The sequence below is a fragment of the Pelophylax lessonae genome, assembly GCF_965119305.1.
Source record: "Pelophylax lessonae genome assembly, chromosome: 12".
NCBI classification, from domain to species: Eukaryota; Metazoa; Chordata; class Amphibia; order Anura; family Ranidae; genus Pelophylax; species Pelophylax lessonae.
In genome coordinates, this window is record NC_138779.1 from 205034004 (window position 1) to 205049016 (window position 15013).

The following is a 15013-nucleotide window of genomic DNA, read 5'->3' on the forward strand; positions in this document are numbered from 1 at the left end:
ATAATCAGAGTTGTATAAAGTATTCGAAACCCATACTTGAGTAAAAGTACAAGTGCTCGATCAAAAAGTGACTTGAGTAGAAGTGCTCGATCAAAAAGTGACTTGAGTAGAAGTACTAAAGTATTCAACATTTTTTGTACTTAAGTATTGCAGGTAGTTTTTTTAAAAAATGTTGCTACTCAAGTACTGAAAGTAAAAGTACCAGTAGTTTTGAAAAAAAAATTGCTACCCAAGTACTGAAAGTAAAAGTACAAGTGCTGTGTTATGTAGTTCTTAAAGAAAGAAGTCAAAAGTTTGAACATCATATTGTTTATTATTTCAAATGCAGCTTTAATTTATACATACAGTAGCATTTATTTTCGTATGCACTGATAATACACATGTTTTGAGCTTCATGAAACCTGCCATCTACTGTTCTGGCAGTGATAATTTTTTATAATTGTAACGAGTAACTATGCAGCACAAAAAAAAAATACTGGAGTAGAAGTATTGAAATCATCGAAAAAATGTAGTGAAGTAAAAGTGGAAGTAGGAGAAAAAAATTCTACTCTAGGAAAGTACAGATACCGCCTTTCGTTACTTAAGTACAGTAGTGAAGTAGTTCTACTTAGTTACTATACATCTCTGATTATAATCCTGTGTTGGTCACCTCTACTACTTTTAGTAGCCAGAAGGAATGTTGTCCCTGATTGGGAAGTGATATAAAGTATCGATTATGTAGGGTACGTAGATAGTGACTCACCGTACTGTATGAGAAGTAGAAGGGTGGCAGTCAGGATGGCATAGCCCATGTCCCTGGTAAGTGGAGGTTGAAGTGTCAGCTGATCGGAGGTTCAGAGACGGATCACTCCTGGGTGAATTTGCAGGTAAAAAAATATCAGGTGTATTTCCTGTAATTGCTGAAGAGGTTGAAGGAAAGAGAAGGGGAAGGGAAACGATCATGTTACTGTTATTTTGAGAATTGTTTTTTCAATGCTTTGCAGTCTGCATGTAGGTGTGGTGTTGAGCCAATAATTCACACAGGAAGGAGCAATAAAAGACTTGTATTTAAGTAATGCATTAACGTTTACAAGAAACTTGGTGAATAGGCTACCCAGCCGGGTGCACTCAGTTTCCAGCTACATGGAAGAAGCAGACTCCAGCCGGACTGACAGCATCTGTCGAGAGGGGAAAGAATGCGGCCTAGCTATCTAGTGCTCAATCAGGAACATGTCTAGAAGAGATGTGACCCCACACTTTCCCTCTTCATCAGCAACCTTTCCCTAATGCTAGTACTGTCCCTAACAGACAAGGTTCCTTTCCCCACTCTTCCCACTCACAAAATACTCACTAAGCCTGGGAGTCAGGGCCTTAAAATAGGCTCTGCCTGACCCAAGATGGCGGCCAGAATCACATGGGCAGCAACAGTCAATTGGGTGCTTCCACAGTGACCAAGGAAACCATAGAGGAACTGTGTTCCTCTCAACTTCCTCTCCAGCTGCGGTACTGCTGGGGAAGGGCACCACCTGCAGTGGAGAACGTAGACTGCACCTGCCTGCATGCAGCCTTTGTTAAAATGATATCTGGTGCTCCTACTACTGAAATTGGCCAACCCTGTGATCCAGTTGTGCTCCCGCATTGTGACACGCACCTGCACAAGAGACTACAAGAGACCAGGTGGACACGCAATGCCCAGGCATGGTCACTATCAGTAAGACTGTCCAGAGCAATGACTTGTAGTCAACACCAAAGTAAGTGCATGTAGACAGGAAGCAGCTTCAAAGAGGCTCAAGAAAAAAAGTATCCACCTACCCCAGCTTCCCCGGGAGGAGCAGGTGACGTCACCATGCTATAATATTTTTATTTTTTAGTTTTTTTTATTTATTCAAAGATCCAGCTCCATACCCCAATAATTAGTTCTCCTACTCAAGTTATATAGGTACCCCAATTTAACTCCCCCCCATCTAAAGCATATGGAAACCCAAACACTAAAATCTCATGTAAGCTTTAAAATAAATGAACTTCAAAAGGTAATTTTCAATCCTTAATCTGCAGCTTTCATTAAAAGTGATCTAGTGATCCTGCCCTGAGAGTCCCAATTCAGGCACTTCCTGTTATAAGGTGACTGCGCTCTGTCCCGGTCTCCCAGTTGTCACCCTGATGTAACACACTTTCAATGGAGACTACAAGCAGGGCTAGGATTTGGGGGGGTAGTAGGGTGCAGAAGGGGCACCTGCCCTGGGCACAGTGTGTTGAGGAGGAGGAGCCATGAGGCAGAAGCATGTAGAGTGCATTCAAATCAAGCTTAGATCTCACCCTTTCTTATTCTTTACTGACCTTCCCTCCTGCCTGGGGGCTGCTCTACCAGTATCTTCGGTGGTCCGGTCCATTGTCTGCACCAGTGGCCTACTTACGGGGGTGCAGTCCGGCACTCTTGAGGTGCTGGCCGGTCTTGACAATTTTTATTTATTTAAGTATTTTCTTGTTGTACCTTACAATTGACAGGCGGAAGTGGCACTGTAGCGCTGGTATCATAGATCCCAGCTGCAGAAGATAATTGGGGCTGACCACATCGGGGGGGGGGGGGGCAGGTACTCTAGTCCCAACACTGACAACAAGTCGCTGTTTTAACACACATCAAACAGTTATGGTCCACCCTTGTCACCATCAGAAAACCTGCCCTGAGGAACGCCATGCAGCCATTACCAGATGGGAATTGGCCGCAAAGAATACGAGAGAGATCAGCCACACTGGAATGCAACAAAGGATTTAAAAAAGAGGAAGGGGGGTATTTTTATTACTGTTTTTGCAATCGTTTGATTCTGCATGCTTTAGCAAACAAAATGTCATCTACTTGGGTTAAGTCTACTGCTCACTAGAGCTCTACTGCGGCAAAGTGGCTCGATAACGTCTGGCGACGTAGACCTACTTCACCAGACATTCTCCTCTCTCGGCGGCGCGTGCGCGCCGCCGGAGGCTCGCTCCCGCTGTATTCAGTCACAGCGGGAGTCGGGCCAGGGGAGGAGCGGCGGCGATCGCCGCTGCTCTTCCCCGATCGTCGGGGATCGAGTGTGGGGATCCGCCCGCTTGTGTAAACACAAGCGGGCGGATCTCCTAAGTGACAGGCAGGGTCAGATTGCAGGGTTCAGCATAGCTCCCCCCACACACATCAGTAAGCACCAGGCATACATTAACCCCTTGATCACTAATAAAAATTAACCCCTTCCCTGCCAGTGTCATTTTTACAGTAACAGTGCATATTTATAGCACTGATTACTGTCGTAATGTCACTGGTACCCCCAAAAGTGTCAAAAATGTCAGTCAAGGGTCCGATCTGTCCGCCGCAATGTCGCAGTCCCGCAAAAAAAAACGCAGATCGCCGCCATTACTCGTTTAAAAAAAAAACACCAAAAATGACATAAATCTTTCCCTTAGTTAGTAAACGCAATAACTTTTGCGCAAACCAATCAAAATACGCTTATTGTAATTTTTTTTTACCAAACATAGGTAGCAGAAAACAAATTGGCCAAAAATCTAAAAAAATTTAGATTTTTAAATTTTTTGGGGTGGAATTTCATATGAAAAAATTTGAAAAATATTGTTATTTTTTCAAAATTTACGCTCTTTTTTTGTTTATAGCGCAAAAACTAAAAATCGCACAGGTGATCAAATACCACCAAAAGAAAGCTCTGTTTGTGGGGGAAAAAAGGACGTAAATTTAGTTTGGGTACGGCGTCGCACGACCGCACAATTGTCAGTTAAATTTGCACAGTGCAGAATCGCAAAAAGTGGCCCGGACGTAAGACAGCAAAATCCTCCGGTGGTAAAGTGGTTAATAGTAGACAAACTAGAGCATGAACCTCCTTCGTCCGGCCCACAGAAAAAGGGAGATATAAATGTTATAAGTATTTATAGCAGGTTATCTCTTCATTAAAAAATCGTAAAAAAAAAATTCCAAGAATGTAAAAATATTTATTTTTGTAAGCGACCAATGTACACAAATGTGGTATCATATGGCCGAAACCGGTATGGGGGAATTTGTTTCTGCACAAGGAAGTGTTCATTATTTATAGTGTTCTATGAAGGCTGGAGGGGGAGTGGGGATGTAGAATGGTGTATGCACAGCCAAAACTTTTTTTTCTCAATGTTGGATAGAATGAGGAAGTGTAAGAACAGTTATCAGATTGTTTCTACAAGGGCAACACAGCCAGAAATTAAAAATGCTCTACTTTTAGTAGAGAAGGGGAAGACTAGAGCGCCTGCCCAAATTTTATTTCTGTTTTGTGTCCCCATGGCAGATTTTTTTCCTCCTCATTTCCTGTCCAGTTGCAGGCAGGTGCAGGTTTCTCCTCCATCCTGTAGGTGGCACTGTGTCATTATTTCAGATGGAAAAGAGTCTGTCTGGGGCATTGTCTACCTATGGCAGTGATGGCAAGCCTAGGCACCCCAGATGTTTTGGAATTACATTTCCCGTAATGCCCAACTACACTGCAGAGTGCATAAGCATCATGGGAAATGTAGTTCCAAAACATCTGGGGTGCCAAGGTTGGCCATCACTGACCTAGGGAATCCATTAGCATCTCAGAAGAACCAGCTGTCTTATTGGATGCTGCAACCTCACTAGATCTCTGGCAGCCATCTTGGTGTAGGACCTTTTAGAATAGGGTACCGGCATCATTCAGGAGTGAGTGGTAAGTCAAGGAGCGAGACCCCACTGGTTTCATAACAGAAAGTAAGGGAAACTGCTTTTTTGGTTCAAATTTTCTTTTAGACAGTAAAAAGAAAATTTTAAAGGCCAAGTGGTTATTAACCACTTTACCACCGGAGGATTTTCCTGCTTTACGTCCAGGCCACTTTTTGCAACTTGGCACTGCGCGACTTTAACTGACAATTGCGCAGTCATGCAACACCGTACCCAAACTAAATTTACGTCCTTTTTTTTTTCCACAAACAGAGCTTCCTTTTGGTGGTATTTGATCACCTCTGCGCTTTTCATTTTTTGCGATATTAAATAAAAAAAGAGCAAAATTTTTGCGAAAAAATTGACATTTTCTACTTTGACAGTTAAAAAATATCCAATATATTCAATTTTTGTCATATATTTAGGCCAAAATGTATTTAGCTACATGTCTTTGACAAAAAAAATTCTCAATGAGTGTATTTTTAACCGCTTTAAGACCGGAAGATTTTACCCCATTCCTGACCATTATTTATATTTTGCGATTCGGCACTGCGTTATTTTAACGGACAATTGCGCGGTAATGCGACGCTGTACCCAAATTAAATGTATGTCCTTTTTTTCCCCACAAATAGAGCTTTCTTTTGGTGGTATTTGATCCCCTGTGCAATTTTTAATTTTTGAAAAAAAAGAGCGACCGTTTTGAAAAATAAAACAATATTTTTTACATTCTGATATACAGTAAACCCCCCTCCATTGCGGGGGTTACGTTCCGGACCCAGCCGCGAAAAGTGAAATTCCGCTAAATAGAAAAACCCTATTAAAAATGCATTGTAGGCATGATTTTTTTACTGTCACTGTACGTGTAAAAGCATTTTAAGGTCTTTAAACACACTTTTAAAACAATAGAAACTCATTTAAACACATAAAAGATACTTAGAGACAGAGCAAGAGCTATGAAAAACACAAAAATCTTTCATTTTTAATGATTTATATAGTAAAATAACATTACAAAAAAAAACGCGAATTACCGGGACCGCAAAAACTGAACCGCGATGTAGCGGGGGATTACTGTATAACATTCCCAAAAAAAATTAAAAAATCTAAATCTTTTAACATTTTAGGACAATTTGTTTTCTGCTACATATTTTTGGTAAAAAAAATCACAATAAGCCTATTTTGATTGGTTTGCGCAAAAGTTATTGTGTTTACTAACTACGGCAAAGATTTGTCATTTTTATTGTTTATTTTTTTTACTAGTAATGGTGGCAATCTGCGATTTTTTTTTTTTTTTTTTCTGCTGGACTACGACATTGCGGCGGACAGATCAGACCCCCGACTGACATTTTTGACACTTTTGGGGTACCAGTGACATTACTACAATAATCAGTGCTATAAATATGCACTGTTACTGTAATAATGACACTGGCAGGGAAGGGGTTAACTTTATTGGTGATCAAGGGGTTAAATGTATGCCTCATGCTTACTGATGTGTGTGGGGGGGAGGGGATTGTGTGACACAGACACAGATGGCAGGTTCAGCTATGCTGAATCCTGTAATCTGTCACTGTCTGTCACAGAGGAGATCCGCCCGCTTTGTTTACACAAGTGGGCGGATTTCCTCACTCGATCCCCAATGATCGGGGAAGAGCAGCGATGATCACCGCCTCTCCTCCCCTGGCCCGACTCCCGCTGTGACTGAATACAGCGGAAGCGAGCCTCCGGCGGCACGCGCACGCCGCCGAGAGAGGGGAGAGTCTGGTGACGTAGGTCTAAGTCGCCAGACGATAATGAGCCACTTTGCCGCAGTACCAGCTCAGTGAGCGGTCGGCAAGTGGTTAAAGTGTATGTAAACTTCAACAATAAATATTTCTTATTTGCTTCTTTTTTCGTCTGTTAAATATTTAATTGAAAGCATTTTAGTATATCTGACTTAAAAAGGTGCAAAAATAAAAAGAGCTGATTATCCAGCCAGAAATATTGTGAGCTGGTAACATCCTGTGCTCTCGGGGGGGGGGGGGGTAGTGGCCAAGCGCGGCATATAGGAAGACATGTTTTCAGGCAGCTCCACCGAGAATCCTGAAATCCTCCTGCCTGCACTGCCATCCAACGGAGGACCAGGCAGTGGCATGCCGCCCGACTCTCTGGGACAAGATGGCGGTCTCCCTCTTCGCTCAGCCAAGGAGGCAGCCCAACCCACTGTGCTCTCCACTCCTGAACTGTTATCTGTAAGCCTTTGTAGCACCCTCCTAGGTAGGTGCTAGTTAGAGAGTATAGTTATGAGCTCTGTCTGCTTACCAGAGGCACTGCAGGTAAATCTATATTGTTCTCTGCCTACCAGAGAGCAGGATCTGTTAGTGAGGTCTGCTTATTGTTCTCAGTATGCGATTCATTCAGTCTGGAGAGTGTTTTACGCTGGTCCAATTGGGAGGCATGTTGGACAGTGGGAGTAAACCTGACGAATGGGTGCATAGGCTTTAGATACAGTCCCAATGCTTGGCAGAGGGCAGGACACCTCGCTGCATGTTGGGATACTGTAAAAGCTGGGAGCACATGTTCTCAAGGTCTTTCATTGGAGAGCAGGGTCCTGGAGGGAGGGGGCGGCTGCCTCCTCCTCTGTAGAGATGCCATGCGGCCTCAGGAGGTCGTCCTGAGAGCCAGGGGAGTAGCAGTGAGGAGCTGAACTCAGAGGTTCAGGGAAGCTGACTGACAGGGGAGACGCTGGAGGATTTGTTTCTACAGTATCATGAGTACAGGAACTTGTGTCAAGAGGCCCGACCTGAGGGGGGCCACCCCTGCTTATAGGAAAGTCAGTGGACGGGTGTCAGCAGGAAGAGGATAATAGGGAGATTGTGCTGAAGAGATAGGTGATCGTCCATCAAGTCTCCTTGTTAGAGAGAGTAAAGAAAACAAGAGGCTGAACCCCATTCATCTAAAGTGGCAGGGTGAGTTAACAGCCTGGCTGTTTCATATCTACCAGCAGAGATTTGAAGATAGAAATTCTCAAACGTTGTGAATAGTTCAATTGGAGTATCCCACTATTCCCTTCTCCTTTCCCAAATTATTAAATAAACTACAAAACCAAACGGCACCCATGACTTTTCATTCATGTGTAGAGACATTGGGAATAAGGAGAGAAACAGGAGATTTTCCCCAAGTAAATGTGTGTCAGTAACCAGGGGAGCCCGTAAAGACAGTATCCAGCAGTCCCTGTGGGGGCAGTGCTACACATTGTTCCCTGCTATCACCGTGGGCTGCAATATACCTCCCCTTGTTATGGAGTAGAGGGGGGGGCGGGGAGTGTTATATAGTCTTAACACACACCCCTATCCTAGAGCGGCAACACTGCTCAGTACAGTTGTCACCCTAGGACAGGAAGTGTGTTAATGACAGTATTACCAGGGTAAAATAAAGGGGGTAAAAAAAAACGAATACAGTTGCCACATCCAAGGACCGGTAAGCTGCAATATTATCAATTGTTGTACTTGGCTTTAGCTTCACCTAAAGTACCAAAACCAATCCTATAGCATTTTTTGGCAGTAGTCTCTTAAAGTGTGCAAACCCGAAAAATGTGTTTAGTTTTGGATTTGTTCGTTAAATTAATCATTTTGTTTTGTCACATTTGCTATGTTAGAATGATGTGTTTGCGGAATTTGTTTTGTATATTCAGATTTGTTTCATGTATTCATTATTTTCAATAATGATCGAGATAGAGATCCAGATAGAGATATAGAAGATAGAGACAGGTGATCAAGATAGAGATGATAGAGATATAGAGGATACTGACAGATGGTAGAGACAGAGGAGATACAGATGATAGAGACAGAGGAGATACAGATGATAGAGACAGAGGCGATACAGATGGGAGAGACGGAGGCGATACAGATGGGAGAGACAGAGGCGATACAGATGGGAGAGACAGAGGAGATACAGATGGGAGAGACAGAGGAGATACAGATGATAGAGACAGAGGAGATACAGATGATAAAGACAGAGGAGATACAGAGGAGATACAGATGATAGAGACAGAGGAGATACAGATGATAGAGACAGAGGCGATACAGATGGTGGAGACAGAGGAGATACAAATGGTGGAGACAGAGGAGATACATATGTTAGAGACAGATGGTAGAGGCAGAGGATATACAGATGGTAGAGGCAGAGGAGATACAGATGGTAGAGACAGAGGAGATACAGATGTAGAGACAGAGGAGATACAGATGTAGAGACAGGGGAGATACAGATGATAGAGACAGAGGCGATACAGATGGTGGAGACAGAGGAGATACAAATGGTGGAGACAGAGGAGATACATATGTTAGAGACAGATGGTAGAGGCAGAGGATATACAGATGGTAGAGGCAGAGGAGATACAGATGGTAGAGACAGAGGAGATACAGATGTAGAGACAGAGGAGATACAGATGTAGAGACAGGGGAGATACAGATGGGAGAGACAGAGGAGATACAGATGGTGGAGACAGAGGAGATAAAAATGGTGGAGACAGAGGACATACATATGTTAGAGACAGATGGTAGAGGCAGAGGATATACAGATGGTAGAGACAGAGGATATACAGATGGTAGAGACAGAGGAGATACAGATGGGAGAGACAGAGGAGATACAGATGGGAGAGACAGGGGAGATACAGATGGGAGAGACAGAGGAGATACAGATGGTAGAGACAGAGGAGATACAGATGGTAGAGACAGAGGAGATACAGATGGTAGAGACAGAGGAGATACAGATGGTAGAGACAGAGGAGATACAGATGGGAGAGACAGGGGAGATACAGATGGTAGAGACAGAGGAGATACAGATGGTAGAGACAGAGGAGATACAGAGGGTAGAGACAGAGGAGATACAGAGGGTAGAGACAGAGGAGATACAGAGGATAGAGACAGAGGAGATACAGAGGATAGAGACAGAGGAGATACAGAGGATAGAGACAGAGGAGATACAGAGGATAGAGACAGAGGAGATACAGAGGATAGAGACAGAGGAGATACAGAGGATAGAGATACAGACAGTAGAGACAGAGGAGAGAGATGAGTTATAGAAAGAATGACAAACAATAAACGTGTGCGATTCGTTTTGTTATGAATTGAAATTCAGACAAAATTTTGATTATTGGAGATCTGGACTTATCTGAATTTCTGAAATCACTGAACGTATGAATTTCAATAAATCCCAAATAAATTATAACAAAATTAATTATCCAAATTTGAATATGAATTTGAATTGGATAATGAATTTGAATTCAAAATGGAAACTTTCCAATAAATACAGTAAGGTATAAAAGTGAAATAAGAGGATTCCTACATAGGCTGCTTTTAGAATAGAGTAAAATAGAATAAAATAGAATAGAAGACGGTATAAAAGAAGAATAGAATACAAAATAGAGGAATAGAACAAAACAATAGAATTGAATAGAAAATAAACGAATAGAACAGAAACTATAGGAGTGGAATAGAATAGAAAATAATAGAATAGACTACAAAAAATAGACTAGAGTAAAACAGAAAATAATAGAATAAAGTAGAATATTGAATGGAAGCAACATTTCCTTTTTCCCAAATTTTATTTTAGAAAATTACAGATCCTGCAGATTTGAATAGAAGAGCGAACAATTATTTATTTAAAACTACCAAATGGTTTGCTAAAATTGATATAACATATGTGATTGCTTCAAAAAAAACGGCATTTTCCTTTTTACATATTTTATTATTTTTTATATTTTATTGATTACATAACTGGAAGTTGTCACTAATTCCGGTAGTATCGGGGATAGTCACACATTCACAATCATCTCATTGTGACTCTCAAAAACGATTCTCTCCCGCAGTTGCCCATTATTATTCAGAAGACGACTCTTCTTCCTATCCCTGTTTACAAAGCAGAAAAAATATTTATTTACTTAAAGGCAAAAAATTACAGCGAAAGAGAAAAAACTATTTTATTTCAATTTTTTTTTTGTCCATTAGGCACCATCTTCTGAAGATCACTCCTCTTACAGACTTCAGAAGCGATAACCTCCTAGATTTTTTTCAGTTTCCTCCCCGACATGCAGTCTCACTCCTCTTTCTGCACTGTGATAACTGTATCATGGTTAAAGTATTTTTATTTTTTTGGCTGTGGATAGAGCAGGTATGCTTTCTGTTGTTTATTGCAGTCTTTGTACCCTTGGGGAGAATTTCTTTCCTAGAGACACAAGAGGAAGTATGAGATCTCTCCGAAGGAGGGAATATCCACTCTAAATTTTCTCCAGAACAGGTGTCCTTATTGGAAAATTTCCCCTCCCCACTTCCTGTTCTGGTGACTATTATGATGGCCCATTCACACTCATCTGATATATGGCAGATGCCTTTTCCAATGAAGACTCATTAAAATGTGCAGGTTGTGTTTCTATTTAGCTAATGTAGCATCCTCCTAGGTAGGTGCTAGTGAGAGAGTATCGTTTTTGGCTCTGTCTGCCTATCAGAGGAGCTGCAGGTAAATCTATATTGTTCTCTGTCTACCAGAGAGCAGGATCTGTTAGTAAGGTCTGCTCATTGTGCTCAGTATGTGATTCATTGAATCTAGAGGAGTGTTTCACACTGGTCCAATAGGGAGGCATGTTGGACAGTGGGAGGAAACCTGACCAATGGATGTATAGGCTTTGATACAGTCCTGGTGATTGGCAGAGACAGACTGTCTCGGTGCATTCTGGGATACTGCATAAAAAACAGGACTGCGGGGTCTTTGGCTGGAGAGCAGAGTCCCGGAGGGAGGGTAGCCGCTGCCTAATCCTGTGTAGCAGTGGCACGTGGCCTCAGGAGGTCATCCTGAGGGCCAGAGAAATGGAGCTGAATCCAGAGGTCCAGGAGATACTGGAGACCTGGGAAAAACAGTATCGTTAGTACAGGGGGTCGTGTCAAGGGGCTGACCTGAGGGGGGCCACCCCAAGAGTAGGATAGTCGGTAGACGGGTGTCAGCAGCCAAGAAAGAGGATACTAAGGAGAGTGTCCTTAAGATAAACTTAGTTCATCAAGTCATCTGAAAAAGACACTTAAAGCTAAATTCACCTCAGTGGCAAGGTGGATCAACAGCCTGGCTGTACCACGAAATAGAAGTCCTCAAATCTTGTGCATAGTTAGTTTGGGGTATGCCACTATTCCCTTCTCTCATCCCTAATTTATCAATGAAAGACAAAATCAACTACATATCCCTGGACCGTTTTTTGGAACGAGCCAAGAAGGAAAGTGAGAGACTGCTTATGTCAAGGTTGCCAATGGTAACCCAGGGGGACCCTGAAATCAAGCAGTCCTCAAGGGGGCAGTGCTACACTAAATTGCCACATGGCACAAACATAGAAAAGTACATATGAGCCCTCAAAATATTTGTATTTCCCATCACTTTCTTTCTCAGGGGTCACCAGGAAAAATAGCCTCGAGGGATGCACATAGCAGTAAAACACCGGCAGAGGTTCATGAGACCCAGATTTAGATAACGATAGGTGGGTGGAGTTGGGAACTCTGCTGCAAAAATCTCACCAATAGAATGCAGTTTAGACTGGGAACTGGTAGATGGTCTGATCAGAGGTAAATTAATCCTTAAATGATTGGATACAGAGGAAGTTAGTCGTTTGCATTGCTGAACGGGGGTAGTTGGTAGCAGATAATGACTCAGAAAGGAAGCAGCGTGTGAACATGACGGTACTCTGACAGGAGCCCTCTTCTCTGGCTTATGCAGTACACAAAATAATTTTTTCAGAAACCTATATATTAAAAAAAAAAAAAAAAAAAAAACATATTCACCAGAGTATATGGGTGAGTCTATATTTTCGTTAGATCCATCCCATAAACACACCTGTAGGCTAATCAGTGTTGTTGTGTAATTATCCTATATACTATATATCCTATATATGATTATCCTAAATCACAAGCTCCTCAGACTGACTTCATTTACAAGCGCAAAAATATGGGAATACGAGCTGCTCGGGGGTGGAGACTGATGTGATTGGTATATGTACTGTCACAAGGAAATAAGTATGAAAGTTCCTTAGGGGTGGAGACTGATATGAAGTCTCTATTATCGCAAGAAAATGAGATTGCAAGCAGCTTAGGGGCAGAGACTGATCGAATTAGTGTATGTACTGTAAAAAGGAATTGATAATGTAAGCTCTTCAGGAGTGGGGACTGATCAGAATGGTCTATGTACTGTTAAGAGATGTGAGAATGCAACCTTTTCTAGGGTGGCCACTGATGTGAATGGTCAATGTACTCGGTCCTATAGAATTGGTTGGTGCTGAATAATTCAATAAAATAAGGTACTCTGAAAACAAAATGATCAAGCTTTAAAACATTCACATTTTAATATGAATACAAATAGAATTACTACAATAGGATCTCCATATCATAGAAAATAGAGTAGGATAGATCAACCACCCTTGATCGATCAGCTTTGCAACTACCAGCACTAAAAACCTAATTGAAGGATCTTATGCAGTCATGAAGGGGTAGGAGAAGCCAAAGGAGACTCCACCGACAAGCCTAAACCCAACTTTGTTGGTGGTCTCAACCGTTAAGGGTTTTAAAACTTAAGTTAGGCTTACCTGTCTGCCATCATAGGCTATTTTCGTTACAAACAATCAGTGGGCAAGCAGAATTCCTCCCAGTAGAGGGATTATCATCATGCTATATGTGCTGGTGGAACTTAGTACGGCATCTAAATGGGGAAGAGAAGGGAATTCAAGTATGGTGGACAACTGAGCTTTTGCTTGTTTCAGAAATATGTCAGCTTTTCTAGGTGTTTGATTTTAAAAAAAAAAAAAACACCTAGGAGAGTATTATTAACATTTGCAAGTAATATACCCAGTAAATTACATGTACATTTGTTCTGTGCGAAAGGGGGAAAAATGATTAGGCTATTTCCTGTGCTAGTCAAATGTTTTTTATTCACTTAAAGCAAAAAATACCTCATTTGCCCACTAGATGGCATAAAGTATCATAGGAATTTTATATGATACTTCATGCCATCTAGTGGTCAAATGTGATATTGCTTTAAATTATTGAAAAACATCTGATCGACACAAGAAGAAAAGACAATTGAATCTTGGCTTGTCTTAGACCTAAAGCACAAAGTTACCAGTAATGGAATCGGTCAGACACCCCCCCCCCCCCCTACACACACACACAATACAAGTCTGTGGTGTAAGTAAGGGTTTGTGGTGTGGCTGTTACTCAGCTCTGTTTGCACAAGGCATCGGACTATGAGAGCAGAAAGCACCATTTTCACTGAGACAAAAAGACCTTTCCAAGCAAATATCAGCCACAAATTACAACATGCCGGGGATAGAAGACTATAGATCCAAAATAGTGTGAGACTTCATTTGGGCTAGAAGACTGATATTTGGTGCCTACTGGCAGGTTCAGGACAAGGCATGCAAAACTCTGACATGTCTATGGCTGATCAAACCGTGTTTTATTATTACTTACAAGAGACAGTGAGACTTATAGACCGAGAACCCCAGTAGACTGCGTTGGATATGTTGCAGATATAGAGTCCATTGAACGTCCTGTCGGGTCGCGTTATCTGGAGAGTCCAATTCCCATCCAACAGACTGTAGGCATTCTTGCTGATCACAGGTTGCCCATCCTTCATCCATGTCACCGTTTCAGTATAGCCACTAGAGGCGCTGCAGCTTAGATTTACAAGGGCTGCCCCCTCACTCACCTTCTGGGGTGACTGTGTCACTTCAACATTCACCACCGGGTCTGTCAGACAAGATGATAAACGTGTTTATAATAAAATTTGCACGTGCTAATGGTTTCATTGCAGTTTCTTTTTTCTTTTTTTTTTTTTTGGGGGGGGGGGGGGGTTTCCTGTCCCTGGGACAGAAGGGCAAGAAATGAGGCAGTTTTGGAGGTTTAAACTGACAGCAGTGCTAACCATTTCCCAATTTTATGAAAAGATTTGCTAAAAAATTTTAATAAAGTGTTTTGTGAAAGTCAGTGTCCTCACTGGGGAGATTCTGCATCATTTTCTGCTTCTACAGGAAGTGGAGGCAAATCTCCCCAATGGGGACACAGACCTTACACCAGACCCCCACCCCCCCCCCCCCCCCCCACTGTTCAAAACTAAAAGCAAAAGTGTGGAATTTGAAAGCTGAAATCTGGGAATGACATGGAGCTTATATGGGGCCAGCTTGGCACGACCCAAGTATGGATATGTGATGCCTGATTGGCCTCTGTGAATGCTGTAAATCAGTGGTCCTCAACCCTGGCCTACAGGGCCCACTAACAGGCCAGGTTTGCAAGATAACTGAAATACATCCCAGGTGATATAATTTGCTGCTCAGTGATTGCAGTACTCTAG

General features: G+C 42.2%; 1 protein-coding gene across 1 annotated transcript in view; it reads right to left on the bottom strand.

The window, feature by feature from the left end:
* LOC309568992 (pregnancy-specific beta-1-glycoprotein 8-like) overlaps positions 1-15013 on the bottom strand; it is a gene marked incomplete at its 5' end in the record, with an annotated part of 53701 nt that overhangs the window by 21818 nt on the left and 16870 nt on the right. The window contains one exon of the mRNA XM_082274755.1: positions 14134-14412. Coding sequence (XP_082130881.1) covers positions 14134-14412 — 279 coding nt within the window. The remainder of the gene's footprint in view (positions 1-14133; positions 14413-15013) is intronic.